At 43.3% G+C, this 17,946-nt stretch overlaps 1 protein-coding gene across 3 annotated transcripts in view; it reads right to left on the minus strand.

Moving 5' to 3' along the window:
- ALPK2 (alpha kinase 2) overlaps positions 1–17,946 on the minus strand; it is a 114,064-nt gene that overhangs the window by 57,842 nt on the left and 38,276 nt on the right. For all 3 annotated transcript variants that reach the window (XR_009454098.1, XM_059706207.1, XM_059706206.1), the window contains exon 4: positions 10,168–11,626. Coding sequence is in view for 2 of the 3 variants with exons in the window: in XM_059706207.1 (XP_059562190.1) it covers positions 10,168–11,626 (1,459 nt within the window). In the remaining variant the exon portion in view is untranslated. The remainder of the gene's footprint in view (positions 1–10,167; positions 11,627–17,946) is intronic.

A 17,946-nucleotide genomic window follows, 5' to 3' on the forward strand; every position in this document is an offset into this window, starting at 1 on the left:
GAGTTTCTCTGGGGGATGATAAAAATATTCTGGATTTAAATAGTGGTGATGGTTGCATAACTTGTGAATATATACAAAATTACATATGTGGTTTGCATAAAATTCCTATTGGACAGAGCTGATTTGGTATAGAATTTAGCCACAGCTAATCAATATAGGGTGATTTTTGCTGCCCCCTCCCCTCAGGGGACATTTGGCAATGTCTGGAGATATTTTTGGTTGCCAGAATATTCTCTGAAAATTGAAAAGGAAGGAAGGAAGGAAGGAAGGAAGGAAGGAAGGAAGGAAGGAAGGAAGGAAGGAAGGAAGGAGAAAGGGAGGAAGTGAGTTGCTAAGTTTATGGTGTAATTATACATTTTTAATGAATTACCTATTTGATTCCTTTGCCTGTTTTTGATTAAGCTGTTCATCTTTTTGTACACTTTTTTCTTTACCTGCTCATTACAAGTGTCTTTCTAAGTTTTTATTTGTCTTTAAATTCTATTGTGGTGTCTTTTATGTGCAAGATTCTTACATTGTCTGATTTATCCATTTTCCCCCTTTATGTTTAAAAAGGCTTTCCTCCTCTTAAGATCCACATTTTCTTCCACTTTATTTGATATATATTTTGTTAGCTGATGTGAAATTAGGGGTTCAAGGGACTTTAGTGCCTAGGAAACAGAGATCTTCATGTTTCACCCCTTCAGCTTGCACTAAGCAAAGAGGCCCAAAGAGGAGGAGAAATGACTTAAGACATACCGCTGTTTAATGGCAGAACCGGGACTAAATCAAGGATTCTTGGCCCCAGTTTGTTTTTCCTTTTTTTAAAAAATTAGTTTTTAATAATACTGGTAATAATCCAATAGTTTGCATTAAAAACATGATATCACTAAACACCCCTCTGAGTGCAAGATTCTTATTTCCCTCCCCAAAGTTAGTCACCATTATCATTTTGGTGTGGATTCTTCCAGACTTAAAAAAAAACAACAACTATATGTGTGTGGGGGGTGGGGGGGAAGGGGGTGTATACACAAATAACATAAACTATTATGGGATGGATTTGGGGCATGAATGATATCATAGAGTACCATAGAGTATCATTCTGTAATATACCTTATTCACACTATACATAATGTTTCTCAATGGCTATCATTTAAACAGGCTACATTTTATTTAGCCATTTCCACATAAATGTTTCCTTAGACAAATAATTCTGCAGCACATATTATGGTACAAGTCTCCTTAGGCCCGTAAACAAGATTCCCCAAGAGTAGATACTGAAAAATAAAACTACTACATAATGGGTAATGCTGTTTTTAATTTTAAGAGATAGCATCGTACTCTTGCTGGCAATCAATGCACCCATTTCTTCATAATCTCAACAACTTGATATTAGTCATCCTTGTTATACATCTTCCTATATGTTTTTAACCATTTGTATTCCCTCTTCTATGAACTTCACATTTATTTAATTTTACCTTTTTAAAATATATTTTTTTGATTTCAGAGAGGAAGGAAGAGGGAGAGATAGAAACATCAATGATGAGAGAGAATCATTGATTGGCTGCCTCCTGCACGCCCCCCACCTGGGCAGGTGCCCTTGACTGGAATCGAACCTGGGACCCTTCAGTCTGCAGGCAGACACTCCATCCACTGAGCCAAACTGGCCAGGCTAATTTTACCTTTTTTAAAATTCAGTTGTTAGGAGTGTTTTTCTTATCTATTTGTTTTTTTATATACTTTGGAAATTAATCTTTCTCTATTATATATTCTACCAATTTCTCCTGGTGTGTCAATTTCATTTACATTTTAATAATGTATATTTTTTGTTATATAGAAACTTTTAATTTTATGTAATCAAAATTATCCATTTTATTCTTTGCTTTATTTTGTTGTTGTTATTGTTGTTCTTTGGGTCCTAAGAAGAACTTACGGCTTTCAAGGTCATAAAAATAGTTTCCAATACTTTCTCCAGTAGCCTATAATTTTGTTTTGTTTTTTAATATTTAACTCAGAGACCCCTCTGGAGTTTATTTGGGATCCATTGTCAGGTACTGGTCTTGTTGTTTTTTCTCATATGGTTGACTGTGTCACCATTGAAAATTTTGTTTCTTCTCTAAAACTTGAGAGGCTATTTCTATCATAAGCCAATTTCCAATATATTCTTGGGTCTGATTCTGTACTCTCTACTCAGTTTGGTTTATCTACTTATCTATTTGGGGCTACTACCATACTGTTTTCATGACCATAGCTTTGTCATTTGTACTGATAGATGGTTAGTTAGCCAGTCCCACGTTTTTTCTATCCCATTTCAGCAAAGAAAGTTCATTTTTAATCATAGCAAAAGGACCTCTAAGGTATGTCTATGGCACTCAGCTCCCACCCGAGGCAGGGATGAGACATTTGCTACAGGGACTACCACCCACCCTAGCAGCCAAGTGACCCTCTTCTCCAGCCTCGACTGCTGCCACCCAAATTCCTGTCACTGAACTGCTCCTCAAAATAAAACCCAGCTGGACATGACACACCTGTTTTGGATTAGTTACAATAAATCAGGATCTGTATTTATTTCAGTTGCCGGGCAGGTGAAGAATAAGCCGCTAGGAAGCAGAGAAAAATCCAAATCATGAGGTTTTTTCCCTCTTTGGGCGAAGTGGTTATACTAGCCAAGCCCTAAACTTCCTTTTGTTTCTTAAACCCTGTGATCCTTTACAGGAATGCCTCAAATTGTAGTTTTCTCTCTAGGTCTCAGTCTTATTAAGCTAATGGTTTAAATTCTACTGCCCATGAGAATCACCTAGAGACCTTATTAAAAGTGCAGATTCAACACGTCTGAGGGAAATTTTAGAGATCTGTATTTTTAAACATGCACCTTAGTAGGTGATACAATGCAAATAAATCCAGGCCCTCACTTTTGATGCATTGCCCTGAGGACTCAGAGCACCTGAGCAGAAGGAGACCTTTGTGCTCCGTGAGATCTCTGTGCTACAACACATGTGCTGTAATGACTTAGCCCTATGAGATGGGTGAATAGGGGGGTGGCCCTAGGAGATGGGTGAATAGGGGGGTTGGCCCCATGAGATGGATGAATAGGGGAATGGCCCTATGAGATGGGTCAATAGGGGAATGGCCCTATGACAGTGGTTCTCAACCTGTGGGTCGCAACCCCTTTGGGGGGTCAAACGACCCTTTCACAGGGGTCGCCTAAGACCATCAGAAAACACATATATAATTACATATTGTTTACAGTAGCAAAATTACAGTTACGAAGTAGCAACAAAAATAATTTTATGGTTGGGGGTCACCACAACATGAGGAACTGTATTAAAGGGTCGCAGCATTAGGAAGGTTGAGAACCACTGCCCTATGAGATGGGTGAATAGGGGAATGGCCATATAAGATGGGTTAATAGGGGAATGGCCTTATGAGATGAGTTAATAGGGGAAAGATGTCAATATAATGCAGATGCTGCATTGGTTTATATGAGATTTTCCTAGGCTAAGGGGCTCTGAATCCCTGGAGTAAATGATAGAATCTTGAGCAGGAAATAGCCTATAACTCAGCTTTTGCACTAGCAGCAGGGACGCTTTCAAGTCAATTTTAATACAATTGAAACCACATCCTGGCCCAGCGGTCCTCTTTCCTAAGAAGCATACTCCAGGCCTGTGTGATTGAGGGCAGGTGACATCTCCCAGGCCCACCTTCACAGCAGCTCTGCTGGCTGCTGGAGATCCACTCTGCCTCAGCACCCGCCAGCTTGCTCTGTCTAAAGGTATTTAGCATTTCCACTCAATTATCTTGTGTATTTTTAACCACTGGCCAACCTGAGCCACCGCCCTCGCTGGTCCAAGAGAGCTTCCTGGGTACCTGTTTGCTTTGGTCTCTGGTATTAAAAGGGCCTGTTCATGCAGTGACCTGTGAGAATGCTGTTTCCCAGGAGTCCTGATATTTTAAGTGAGTGATTTTGCAGAATGTGAGGTGTTTCAGAAATGCATATACTGCACTGAAGCAGGAACCCGTGTGTGTGGAGGATACCCATTGCTGTGCTTTGTTCCTTGGCTAAGACTGGGGGAACCAGGGGGAAGGGGTCCCAAAATGCCTGAGAATGCTTTCACATGGTAACAACTTTAAGCTCCCTGCAGCCCTCCAGGGATACCTGGAGCCCCCCAGTGCGACCCCTGCATTCCCGGCCCACCCTAGAACCACCTAAATCAAGACTTCTGGCTTCTGGAGGTAGAAAGACCACAGGTGATTTTAAAGCACAACGAGGATTCTCCACCTTGGAGGTACAGAGAATCACCTGGGAGCATTTAAAACCCCCAATGCCCAAGCTGCACCACGGACAGAATGTGAGCAGAATGTCTGGGAGCGGAACTTGGGCATCAGAATGTTTTAAGGGCCGAAACCGGTTTGGCTCAGTGGATAGAGCGTCGGCCTGAGGACTGAAAGGTCCCAGGTTCGATTCCGGTCAAGGGCGTATACCTGAGTTGCGGGCACATCCCCAGTGGGAGATGTGCAGGAGGCAGCTGTTCGATGTTTCTCTCTCATCGATGTTTCTAACTCTCTATCTCCCTTCCTCTCTGTAAAAAAATCAATAAAATATATTTTTTAAAAAAGAGAATGTTTTAAGGTCCCAGGTGGTCCCACATGTAGCCTGGGTTGAGGCCACTGTTTGGGGCTTTTCTAATCTGGGAAAGATCTTACCTCTAGACCAGGGCGACTGGAACATCAGCGTGCATACGTGTCTCCTAGGAATCGGGTTAAAATGCAGATTCTGGGTCAGTGAGACTGAGGCAGGACCTGGGATTCTGCATTTTGACAAACTGTCTGCAGACCACACTGAATAGCAAGGCTGTGAACTAATGATGCTCCCTTGATTATTTAACATGAACTGAGTACTGTTACTGCAGTGAACCAGGACATCCAATCATCTCGCAGGTCCAGGGCAATGACGGTATTGGCAGGAGTGGTGCATCAGGCTTTGTGATTAAAAACAAACAAATGGTTGGCCTACTCCCTGGGTCAGCCATGAGTGGTGCTGACAGGAGACGCGACTGCCAGGTGCTGAGAGATAAGCACTTATAAACTTCTGCCCTTCCCATCATCAGTAGAGAGCTGGCTTATCGGCCTCCTGGAGACAGTTTTAACAGTTGTTATTTTGGTGGGGACACATTTTATTATGCAAATGAATCAAAAATTTCAGGTTGTGCTGGCCCAGATATAAAAACTATATTGCAAGAAGGTTGGATTGTCTGCTTATATTTTCTAGGCTTAAAAGATTTTTTGCTGGAGACCTATGCACCCTGCCTGTCACTAGCTACCTGTCCATGCAAATTTTCAAGTTGCTGGATGCCCTGGTCTTGCTCTGTCTGCCTAGCTACTAGGCTGAACTTTGATTAAACTGAAGTTTCCTACCACAGTTATCACATGAACCTACACAGGTGATATGTTTGCATAGACTTAATACACATGTGCATCAATACAAGTAAAACTGGGGAAATCTGAATAAGATCAGTAGAAACTGTAATTGTCAGAGCATCTACTGATCTTATTGGTTGTGATATTATACTACAGCTTTGCACAATGCTACTAATCGGGGGAACCTGGGCAAAGTGTACAGTGAGTGCTCTGTATTATTTCTTACAGCTGCATGAGCATAGACAATTATTTCATAAAAATTTCAACCAAAAAGAGGTATAAAGCTACTTGTAGCCAGCCGTCAATATGTCTTCAATATGTGGAGAAAGAACATATGTATTAAGAAGGTAAATAGCCCTAGCCGGTTTGGCTCAGTGGATAGAGTGTCAGCCCACAGATTGAAGGGTCCCAGGTTCAATTCCAGTCAAGGGCACATACCGCGGTTGCAGGCTCAATCCCTGGCCCTGGTCCGGGCATATTCTGGAAGCATTCAATTGATGTGTCTCTCTCACATTGATTTTTCTCTCTGTCTCTCCCCCCACCTTCCACTTTCTCTAAAAATCAATGGAAAAACATCCTCAGGTGAGGATTAACAACAACAATAACAAAAAAGAAGGTAAATAAACAAAGTAAAGAGAATAATACTTACTAAATGTTAACTACATAATAGGGACTGTGCTGAGCATTTTCTATGCAAGGCTTCAATCATCACAACACTATGAGGAATTATTAGTAGTATTAGAATTAGTATTGGTATTAATATTAGTATTAGTGTTATTTCTGGGAACTGGGACTGAGAGAGCTTAAGTATTTTTTCCCAGGGTCACAGAGTCAAAAAGCAGCTGGGTAGGAACCAAACTCAGGTCTGAAGCCTGCTACACTATACAAAACATGGGCCAGGACTCTTTGTTTCTCTGGAGGGAGAAATCATAGGTAGGAATGAGGAAAGCATTTCAGGGGTGGTGCAATTTGAAGGACCCTGCAGGATCTTGGCCTTGAAGGACCAGAAGAGCCAAGCTAGCAACAAGCCACGCTAGGGCATTTCAGACAAGAAGATGGAAAACACACCATTTGAGAAAATGCTTCATTTTCCAGATGAGGAAACCAATGGGTATGCCTGTTTTGCCTCTCAGAAGTAGATGGAAGCAATATTCTGGAAGGTCTTGAATGCTAAGGCAATATGATAAGATCTTCCTGATAAGGCCAAGGTTGTATGTGAATCACCAAAATTCACAAGGGAACCCAAGTACAATATATAGAAGCTCTAGCACAAACCAATCCATTCCCAGGACCAAACAATGGGAAGCAATTTCCTCTTGGAAAGTTGGTATGTGAAGGAAGCCACAGACTATACTTATGACAGTGAAAGCCATGAAGTGGTTGAGACTGATCATCGTAGAATCATACTTGACTATACCTGGAATTTAATCTAGTATCATGTAGCTACTTACTAATTTCTGAGTGCCTATTATGCGGTTAGCACTATTCCAAGGGCTTAGGGTATATCAGTAAACAAAAGGTAGTGACCAAACTCCCTGCCACCAGAGTGCTCATCTTCTAGGCTTAGTGCTTATTTCTGATCAGAAAGACTCTTATCAGAACCTAAGAAGACATTTCCATACTGTACACTTGAGACCCCATGACCCCAGAGAGAAATACAAGACCCTCTGGGGTGAGGCTGGGCAGCTCCGCCAAAGGACAGGCACAGCACTTCGGATTTAGGAGTGAGGATGATCTTACCCCCAGTGTGGCTACAGGGAAACTTAAGATGGGCAGCTTGTCAGGTCTTGCCTCTGAGTTGGATCAGAAAAGTGAGATCAAACCCAAGGTGAAGGATTGGCGGTGTACCCTTGAAGATGATTCAAGTTAACCTGGGGTACCCTCTCTGTTTTCCACTCCCAAACTGGGATTAACTTTGGCATCTTCCATAAAAGTAGAGAAACTGGGGGCTTTCCAATCCTAGCCTGAGGAAGTACTATTTCAAGACAAAGCAGAACAAGATGGCCTTGCATTGTAAAAGCAGGAAAGGAAGATAGGAAGTAAGTATACCTGGAGACCTAGGTGTGGGCAGGAGATAGTATTTTAGTCTACAAAACAGGCTTGTGTTTATAACGTAGAATTAGAGATATGGAATTTTTCCCAGAATGCTAAGAGCAACATACAGATGAAGAGAAAATACTAAAAGATAAGATGCTGGTCACTGTCTCGACAAAAGACACCTAAGGTAAGTGAATAAGGCAAGAGCCAAGAGTGGGCAGATTTACTAAATGTTACTCCCAACCAGGGATCTTTGATCATTGCAAATTTTTAGTTTCCCACAAGCCTCAAAGGTCTGAGAATACATATTTAAAATGTCCTTTGACTTCATTATGAAAAGATTCATTAATCTTTTGGGGGGACAGTATTTTAAAGTTTGATTTCATTCCCATTGACCCCCTCCCCTGCTTTTGTGTCACATTTACAAGAATATTTAGTCATTTGCTATAAACCTGGCTCTACTGCATATGTGTGTTAGAAACACAGACATTTCCTGCAATTCTTTAGTAACTTTTTGCACGGGTGAAAGAATCTGTACTCACTATACCACTTTTCCTGTGGCAAAATGTTATTGCTTTCATCAAGGCGAAATACTTGCCAGAGATAAAGAAATCCTATTTCGAATTCCAAGTTGCACAGAACTGCTCTTGAATATACAGCTTTCATTCACATTTCTGGTTGTCCCTTGAGTGAGAGCTCAGCTCTGCTACTGGGCACAGCGTAGTGAGAAAGGGCAAGCTTTCTCAGAAGTCATGTTCCTGGTTCTGAGATAATAGTCATGCCACAAAACACAGGGGGACCTTGGGCATATAGCTGGTGAGCTGGGTGTGCATCATGAATGTGTGAGTATGTATGTGTGAATGTGTAAGCAAAAGGCCCATAAGAACTTCAATAGACTCTGGCCGGGTAGCTCAGTTGGTTAGAGCATCATCTTGACATGCCAAGGTTGCAGGTTCGACCCCTGGTCCAGGCACATACAAGAGTCAACCAATGAAGCATAAATGGGTGGAGTAACAAATTGATGTCTCTCTCTCTCTCTCAAAGTCAAAAAATAATAAAATAATTTTGTTTTTAAAAAAAGAACTTTGATAGAGACAAGACTGTGCACAAGACAGACAACCCTGGCCCCAAAGATGGCCCATTGTGTTAGCTGCACTGCCAGTAAACAAGTGAGCAGGCTGGTCAACATGAGTCTAGATCTCAGAATTCAGTTCAGGCACAAGCTGAGGATGACCAGGGGGGCTCCATCCCTTAGCTCCTCTCAATTTTGGGCAATTGAGGAGCTAGAAATTGCCCCCCACAGTGAGAATCTAAAACTAACAGTGTCAATAGCTCCCTCCTGTCCACTTCCTGGCTATTTCACATCTCCCCCGGAAACCTGTAATAATTAATTTGTCCAAAGAAAGGCTCAATATGGGTAAACAACTGTATAAAAGCACTTTGCTGAGCCACGAAGAGCATTTTACGAATAGAAAAGGAAATGCTATATTTATTGACATGCAAAAATTAATATAACTGAATTTTGCATTGATATTTGGCCCAACCACTTCCATAAACTTATCTTGGGCATGAATCTGTGGTCATGGGCACGTGTTCAGCAAAGTGGTGGGTATTAAACAACCAAATAGGATGAATCAGCTCTCGTGTAGAAATGGGGCTTTTGTATGTCAGTTTGCCCAGTGGAACAGAACAATTTGCTCAGTAAAAAAGCTGCCTCAGAGCTGCAGGTTTTCAGATTGCCTATCTTATGGCTGGACTGTTAGAAATCAATGTATTAAACTTTTACTTTTTCACAGTCAGTTTAATAATTTGGAATGCATTTGAGAATATTTTATTTTATTTTTTGGAGTATGTCAAGTCTTCTATAAAAACAAGACTAGGCTCCTATATAAAGTTGGGGGAAGGGAGAACGCAAGATATAGCAAAAACAATTGATAACTCTTCTTAGGTACTTATTTACTAAATGAAATCTTGGTCACAGTATAGCATTGACTCAAAGCCCATTGGAAACCTTTAAAATTAAAGATATAATAAATTCATATATCAAGTACAACATCATCTGTGCATTAATTATCCCCATGAATTTAATTCCATCTCTTTAAAATATACCCCCAAATCAGTTGCAGGGGGAAATAAATATACTTCCTGGCAGTATTTTCTTAGACTCTTTTATACTTTGTGGTCTAAGCAAAACAAAACACACATCCGATCCAAACATCCCACCAGCACAGCAAAAATCTGCATTGTCTACTCTGCCCAGCATCCCCGAGTGAATTCTTCAAGTCCTTCAGACACACCGAAATCTTTCATTTATACTATGAATTCTGATGAAAGCCAGCATTTACCATTTTCAAAGTGCCCCCTCCCAAATGACTAAAAAGAATGTTTTGTTTTTTTCTTTAAAGGCTACACCCAAAACATGTGTTTGAAAAACTTTCTGAATAGTGATATTGCTGATAAAACACATGCAGCTAGACGAACTATCAGGTTTCTTTGTCCAGCTGTCCAGAATCCCATTAGTGCCTCTGACTTCTCTCTTCTTTTGCTATAATTAGGATGGCTTAGGGTTTATCTGGGCCTTTTTTCAAAACCAGATTTCCTTCCTAGCAGCAGCAGCTGTCATTCACAAGTGCCCTGCCGGTACTTGCACAGCAATCGGGAATGGAAGTGAAGGGACACACACATACACACACACATCTTTATCTTGTGATTTTTTAAAAAGAGGAACCTTACCTGAGAGTGACCGCTCTGGTCTGGAGCCCAGCTTGTTTCACAGAAGTCATTAACCTGCACCCCTGCGCCCTCCGAGTTCGGGCTCCCTTCCTGGGGGGGAGCGCCTGGTGGGGCTTGCAGCCTTTTTGCATCTTGCTCTGCTTGGGGTAGAAGAGCCCCTTCTGCATGGACCTGAGACTTCAGATCGGGAGCTTCCCCTGTGGCATGCGAACTCTCCTTTTTATCGCTCTGGGATCGGGGGTGCTTAGCAGACTCCTGGGGAGGGAGGTGATTGAGGGCGCCTTCTGCTGCGCTGTCTTTCAGGCTGGGACTCTGCTTCTTGGGTTTTCCCTTCAGGCCTGGTCGCCGCGCCCGGGCAGGTTTCTCTGAGCTCCTCTTGCTCTGTAAATCCTTTTCCCCTACTTTGTCCTCGGGCACAGTCTCCAAACTCTGGTTCATCCCTGGCTTTTCTAACTCACCAGACAAGCGCTGCACCTCTCCCGGTGTCACTGCTTTATCCATGGTTAGCAGATTGTCGCCGGCGGGTTCCGCTCCTGCTCGGTGGCTGTCTCTGGTTTCGCCTTGAATTCCTGGATAATCATTTTCGGCAGAAGTGGTGGGTCGCTTATATCTCCCCTGCTCTGTCACCGTAGACGTCTCATCCTCGTGAGATCCCAGAGTCAGAGTCATCCCTGTGTGTGGGGCTGGGGGGCTGGGGGTGGAGGCTCGGAGACGCCTCACCCTCACTCCTTGGGATGGGAAGTGATCACCACAGAAGCCTGCGGAGGCCAACATCTGCCCAGTGTTATCTGACACCGGCGGCCCACAACCCATTTCACTGAAGAAAGGCTCACGCTCCCCCAGGCAATACTTGCTGAATTCCACCTCTTCGTCATCGCTTTCTAATAAAAAAATGCACTCAGTCCCCTCCAGGTGCCTTTGCCAAACTGCATTAGAGTAATCCGTCATAACGTCGGAACATTCCAGATACTCCAGGTCATCATCTGAAAACTCCTCGGTGTAGGTTAGGGTTATCTCTGGGCAAAGTTCATAGTCGCTGTCAGAGTCTGTGCTGGAGACCTGTGGGCTGACCTGCTCGTCAACAGTGGCCCTGTCACCTGGGTAGATGGATGTGGCTGCCTCTGACAGAGATAGGCTGGCGCTAATGTACTTCTGTGCCTTGGGATTTTGATGGCTAGAGTGTAGGTCTTCATCATGGTTTAAGGCGCCATCCATTAACTTTGATAATCTGGACTGCACTGTCCCGTGATGGTCGACATCCTCATCAATTCGACTTGTGCTTTTCTGCTCATGTGTTTGTGTCTCACGTTTCCAACCCGTATCCCCATCATCTTGTGGGTTAGGGGTGAGTTGTGTGTTCTTCGACGCACACTCGACTTCAATGGAAGCAGAACAGCAGATCATTCCATAACTGTTTTTAGCAGAAATCTGGTAAGTAGCAGCGTCATTTTGGGTGCAGCTAGGATGAAGAGAACAGACAGGTCAGTTACCACGGGTGCATGTGCATGCCAGCATTTCTCCCGTTGTGGCACACAGGATACAGACATGGTTTTTACTGCACACTCGGGGACGTCTGTGGTCTCCCTGGGAAAGGGTTTGTGGTCAGAGGCAGCTGGCTTCTGAGCTCCATCTGCCCCAGTTCTGCTAAGAACCCTGCAAAGCTCAGCGTTTTGCCTGAAGACTTCCCACAGCCTTACCCCAAATGGAAAAGGCTGAGAATTACTTAGATGAATGGGGAGATGCTGTATATTCTAGTCCCTTCTCTCCTTTTATTTTAAGCCATGCTTATGCTATGGGACTTTGTAAAAGCAATACTTTCTGGAGTGAGACATTACATATAAGTAACTGAAGTCTTCTACCTCATACAGTAGATCCATGTAAGCAATGACTCTTTAAGGCCATGCTAAGAAGGCCTGCTTCTTACCAGGAGACTATAAAGATACCACCACAGTAGGATCCTGTGCATGAAGAATAGTGCTATTTCTCTTTAATTAACCTGATTATTAGATCCAAACCACAGCCAGGGAGACTCTCTGGGTGGAAACGCCTGTCCATATGCCACTTAACTTAGGTAATCCAAGCCCAGCGTTCCGCTCTGGTCCAGCAGGGAAGGGACTGAGTCCTGGATCGTGCCAAGTTTGCTCCCCTTTATTGACTGGAGTCGCGTGGAGCCTAGAGTCTGACATGCTTCGCTGACCTTTTCCGCTAGAATCCTCCTCCAGGCTCTGCCGTCCCAATAAAAACTCATTTCACTTGCTCTATAACTTGCATTCTCATTGCTCTTGTTTGACATCAGGGTGATTGTAACATTGCTGATCTCACTCTGTGTATTATCCAGCTAAGAAGTCAACCACATTCAGAAGGCAGGAGCTGGGAGCCTGGCTGGGCCTTAGAGGCGGTGCTTAGACCTTTACTGACTGATCTGTGTAAAATGTGCACAAACGTCTAACCCGGAAGGTCGGTGTTAGACACGCACAGCTATGGCCCGTCGTCTTTCTTATCCTTCTTCCTCGTTGGAGGGGCCCTTTTGTCTCCCTGAGCTCACATGTGCTCATAAGCCCTCAAACGTTGGGTGCCAGCTCACAAAGGCCTCATTTTTGGAAATCACAGACTAATTCTACTTTTGTTCACAGGTTGTTTTGTTGATAAGCTGGTTCCCAAGTAGAAGCCACTCAGGGGTGGCTGGAATTGGCCACCCCTGACCCATAGCTAATATCTGACTTTGCTCGGGGAGACTTAAATTTAGGGCAACTTTCTGGGGAAAACAGTACCTGCTTCTGTCTATTTTATAAGGTTATTCTGAGGTTCAAAAGAGAAAATCAGCCCTGGCCCATGTTGCTCAGTGGTGAGAGCACCACCCATGCACCAAAAGGTCACAGGTTTGATTCTGGTCAAGGGCACATACTTGGGTTTCAGGTTCTATCCCCTAGCCCTGGTCAGAGCACATGCAGGAACCAATCAATATGTCTCTCTCACATTGGTGTTTCCCTCTCTCTCTCCCCCCACCTTCCACTCTCTAAAAATTGATGGAAAAAAATATCCTCAGGTAACAATTAACCAAAAAGAGAGAGAAAATCAATGTGAAAGGGCTTTGCATAGCAGAAACTTTATGCACTATGTATTCTATAAGAATGTGGATAGAGTTATTAGCTAACCCAACTATGGTAATCATATTGCAATCTATATATATATATAAGCCTAATATGCTAAGTGTCCACCCGATCAGTGGACCATTCAGTTGACTGCTCCACCAGTCTCTATGACACACACTGACCACCAGGGGGCAGATGCTCTGACTGGTAGGTTAGCTTGCTGCTGGGGTCTGGCCAATCGGGACTGGACAAGAGGAGCTGGACATGCCCTGGAGCCCTCCTGAGGTCCCTCCCTGGCTAACCAACCTGCCACAGTCCCTCCCCAGGCTCTAAAATATCTCTTCTAATTAATTTCCCTTCAATGTGCATGAATTCGTGCACTGGGCCTCTAGTATATATATATCAAATCAATATGTTGTAAACCTTAAACTTATACAATGTTGTATGTCAAATATAACTCAATAAAAAAAGAAAAGGATGGGTAAGTGCTAAGACCAGGCTACTTCTGATTCTCAAGAAGTTTATGAAATAATCATCAGGGACTTTAAAATTCTTGAATCAGAATCTGTGGTTAAAAGACCTGAGAATCTGCTTTTAAAGAACTTTACACAGCCCAGCTGGTGTAGCTCAGTGGTTGAGCGTCGATCCAGGAACCAAGAGGTCACCGATTCAATTCCTGGTCAGGGCACATGCCTGTGTTATGGGCTCAATCCCCAGGAGGGGACCTTCAGGAGATGATGTTTCTCTCTCATGGATGTTTCCATCTCTATCCTTCTCCCTTCCTCTCTCTCTCAAAATTAGTAAAAATACAGTTTGAAAAAAAAGATCTGAAAAACAATTTTTTAAAAAGATCTCAACACATTCTTCTACAAATCTCCTTGGCCCACCCTCAGAGGCTATCATCATTAATTAGGTGTAGGTCTCCTCAATTAAAGCTGAAGGAGGAATGGAGAGAAAGTGACTTCTACTTGTTTCACATTGCCCACACCAGTCCCTTCATGTCTCTTTTCAGTGAGTTCTTGGAGATTTGGCCTCAGTTAAGAGCTCATAAGGAGCACGAAACAGCACCATGGGCTTCTGGAAAATCTCAAGTAATTCTGATTTCCTGATTTATCCAGGCCATGATCCCTCTGCCAGAAAAACCATCTTCCCTGAAGGTACTACCATGACTTGCGTGGAAAAAAAGAGACAGAAGAGAAGAAAATAAGGCCAAGAGGCACAATGGGCCAGATAAGAAATCAATAAAGGACGGGAACAGAGATAGCTCTCAAGAATTAAGATGGGAAAATAAAAGGAATTTTAGAGAAATAATTTGGTTAACTATATTTAACTTCTGAATGACTAAATGGATGGAAGAATGTTATGATTTAGTAATGAATGATTTTATGGAACATGTGTTTAGCTGGTATAAGACTTACAAGTCATCCTAAGTACGGTAAAGAGGAAAGGGAACTGGATTAAGTGTAATTAACTTCTCACTGGTTAATGAATGCCTTCCTAAGAGTTATGGTTTGTGGTTGACGTGTCCTGGATAATGATCTCTAAGCACCTTAAAGAGGAGGGGGAGGAAATCGGGCGGGGAACCAGCATTCCTTGGAAGCCTCCTCTCTGTTCTGCAGTGCTCTGGCTGCTCCCTGGCTGCAAAATGCAGGCTCAGGGAGCTGAGTAATTCCCCCAAATGGACAAAGCTAGTAAGCGGTGGCGCCAGCAGAGGAAACCGGAGCCTTCCGACCCTGGAGCGTGGCGCTGTGTGTCCTGTTAGAAAACTAACATCAGAGAGGGGAAATGACAGTGTAGAGAGATTGTTTTTGCAAATATAGTGTTCCTGTCCTAAGTTTTTATCTTGATTGGTCAACTGACAAACTTGTGTCAAATTATGTCCTGGTGCCTGATATGTTAAGAGCTGGGGAAGAGTCAAGGAGATGCGTGAAGTATCATGTCCAGCCCTAAAACACTACGACTCCTCTGGGGGAGATAATACGGCTACAGTGTTTGGACAGGTTCAAGCCTTGGACTAATGAGAGGGCACAGTCCTCTCATTGCCACATGCAAGTCCCAGCTTGGAGGGCAGGGCCTTCCCGGCACAATTATAACAAACAGCTGTAGTTGTAAGCTTGAACCTATGGTCCGAACACGTGGCCCCACGTGTCTGAGTGATGTGGGCTTGATAGAGTTCAGGTGCATGTAAATGAGTAGGATTGAAACTCACGAGAATGTTGTAAACTTCTTGACCAAGCCCTTTCTTTGCCTCATGGAATCTGGCTATAAATTAAAAACACGGATTGTAGTCCGTGGCACTGTCTCTCCATCAGAGAGGGCAGCGTCCCACCCAGCCTCAGCTCATTCTCTTGTCTGTCTTTTCTCAATCCTTCAACACCCCCTCTCAGGGTCACTGAACCAGGCTGAGCTGGCATGGCACATAAGGTGCCCTGGGCTGAGTATGCCATGGCCATGCCGGCTCGCCACAGTGGATTTCTTAGAGAGCCTTGCAGGTCGGTCCTGTGCTAAGTTGAGTGATATAAACTGGAAGAGCCAGGGAGTCCAAAGAAGAGACTTCAGAGGTAGCAGCTGAAATGGTGTGAATAGGGCTGGGGTTTAGAATCTCTGCACGAAGCTGGCAAAGTGACCTGCGTGACCCACAGTGATTTGACAGGAATGCAGAACCATCCAGGAAGAAATTCCCTGAACAATTAAACGAGCTCCCTCCTTAGTGTCTTTCCTTTTGGCTGAAGGAAGCAGCAGCATTCCTCCAGCTTGCAGTGAAAGTCTGGCTTGAATTCTCTAGGTCAGTGGTTCTCAACCTGTGGGTCGCGACCCCTTTGGTGGTTGAACGACCCTTTCACAGGGGTCGCCTAAGACCATCCTGCATCTCAGATATTTACATTACGATTCATAACAGTAGCAAAATTATAGTTATGAAATAGCAACGAAAATAATTTTATGGTTGGGTCACAACATGAGGAACTGTATTTAAAGGGCCAGAAGGTTGAGAACCACTGCTCTAGGTTCTTTCCAAAGTAATCACTTCCATATTAAAGGAAAAGAGCCCCCTGCGACCTTAAGTGGGTGGGGCTTCTGAACTTGAACCTCCTGGATTGGTCTAAACCACAGGTTCTCAAACATTTTGGCAGAAGGACCCATTATACTTTCAAAAATCATTGAGGACTCCACAGAATATTTGTTTATAGGAGTTATATCTATCAATATTTCCCATATTAAAACTGAGGAAAATTGAAAACATTTATTTATTCACTTAAAAATAACAAAATTAGGCCTTGGCCAGTTTGGATAGAGCATCAGCCTGCAGACTGAAGGGTCTCAGGTTTGATTCTGATCAAGGGCACGTACTTCTGATGAAGGATGCAAATATTCCAAATGTCTAGTTAGGTGAATAATGCAAATATTAATTTATCACAATGATGCAGTCAATTCTGTGTTAAGTTGCATGGTAGAAGCAGAAGGGTGAGGACATCAGCAAAATGGCAGAGTAAGGACTTCTGGAATTATTCTCCTCCATAAAGGCAACAAGAACACTGTCTGAGTCAACTTTTTCAAAACTCTGAAAATTGCCCTGCTGGCATGGCTCAGTGTTTGAGCATTGACCTGTGAACCAGGAGGTTGCGGCTCAATTCCCGGTCAGGGTACATGCCCAGGTTGCAGGCTCAATCCCCAGTGTGGGGCATGCAAGAGGCAGCCAATCAATGATTCTCTCTCATCATTGATGTTTCTCTCTCTCTCCCTTCCTCTCTGAAATCAATAAAAACATACATTTTCAAAAAGCTCTGAAAATTAACCACAGGTAATCTGAAGAGCATTTATTCAAGAAGGGGCAGAATAGGGTTGGAGCAATTCCAAAGCCCCATCACCCCCTTAGCAACTTCTGGATATTCAATAGAGTATTGTAAAAACAGTCACCATGATGTACACTACATCCCCAAACTGGACTGTGGAAGATGGGCACTAGCAGGGATGGCTGAGTATTTTGCTCAGACATTTATGTGCTCTCTTAGGCAGATGACTTAATCTCTCTGGGCTTTAATTTCAGGATTTAGAAATAAAAAGACCTATATCTGGGTTCCAACCTCCAGAGATTCTGATTTGATGCTCAATATATGAGCTTATGTGACTTAACTGTGGGCAGGAGGAGGCTGGTTTCATCAATGCTGAGGGTGAAGGAGGGGAGGGGAGCACTGATCCTAGAAGTCCCTCAGGATCCTGCCAACTTAGGATGCTTTTGTGCCGTGGGAACAAGGGTTACAAATGTGGGTGAGAATGAAGAACACAGGGGAAATATCCACAGGACTAATAACCCTATAGAATAGGAATAGGAAGACAAGGGGTTGGGGAACAGAATGTAACAAGTACAAAGAGAAGGTAAGGAATCATTTATTGCCTCTAACTACCAGAGCAATAGATCTATGAAAATGGATAGACTTCTAAATCTCTACAATTAAGTCATCATCATCGTCATTATAGTACCCTACAGTATTGTGTTTTCACATGCATTATTTCATCCATTTATTTATTTCAATTACTGGAGGCCTGGTACACAAAATTTGTGCAAGGGGCTCAGCCCTCGCAGCCCCGGTTTCGTCCGGAAGGTCGTCCAGACGGTCATTCTGCTGTTCAGTCTAATTAGCATATTAGCTCTTTATTATATAGGATCATTATCATCATCATTATAGTA

The sequence above is a fragment of the Myotis daubentonii genome, chromosome 8 (assembly GCF_963259705.1).
Source record: "Myotis daubentonii chromosome 8, mMyoDau2.1, whole genome shotgun sequence".
Taxonomy (NCBI): Eukaryota; Metazoa; Chordata; class Mammalia; order Chiroptera; family Vespertilionidae; genus Myotis; species Myotis daubentonii.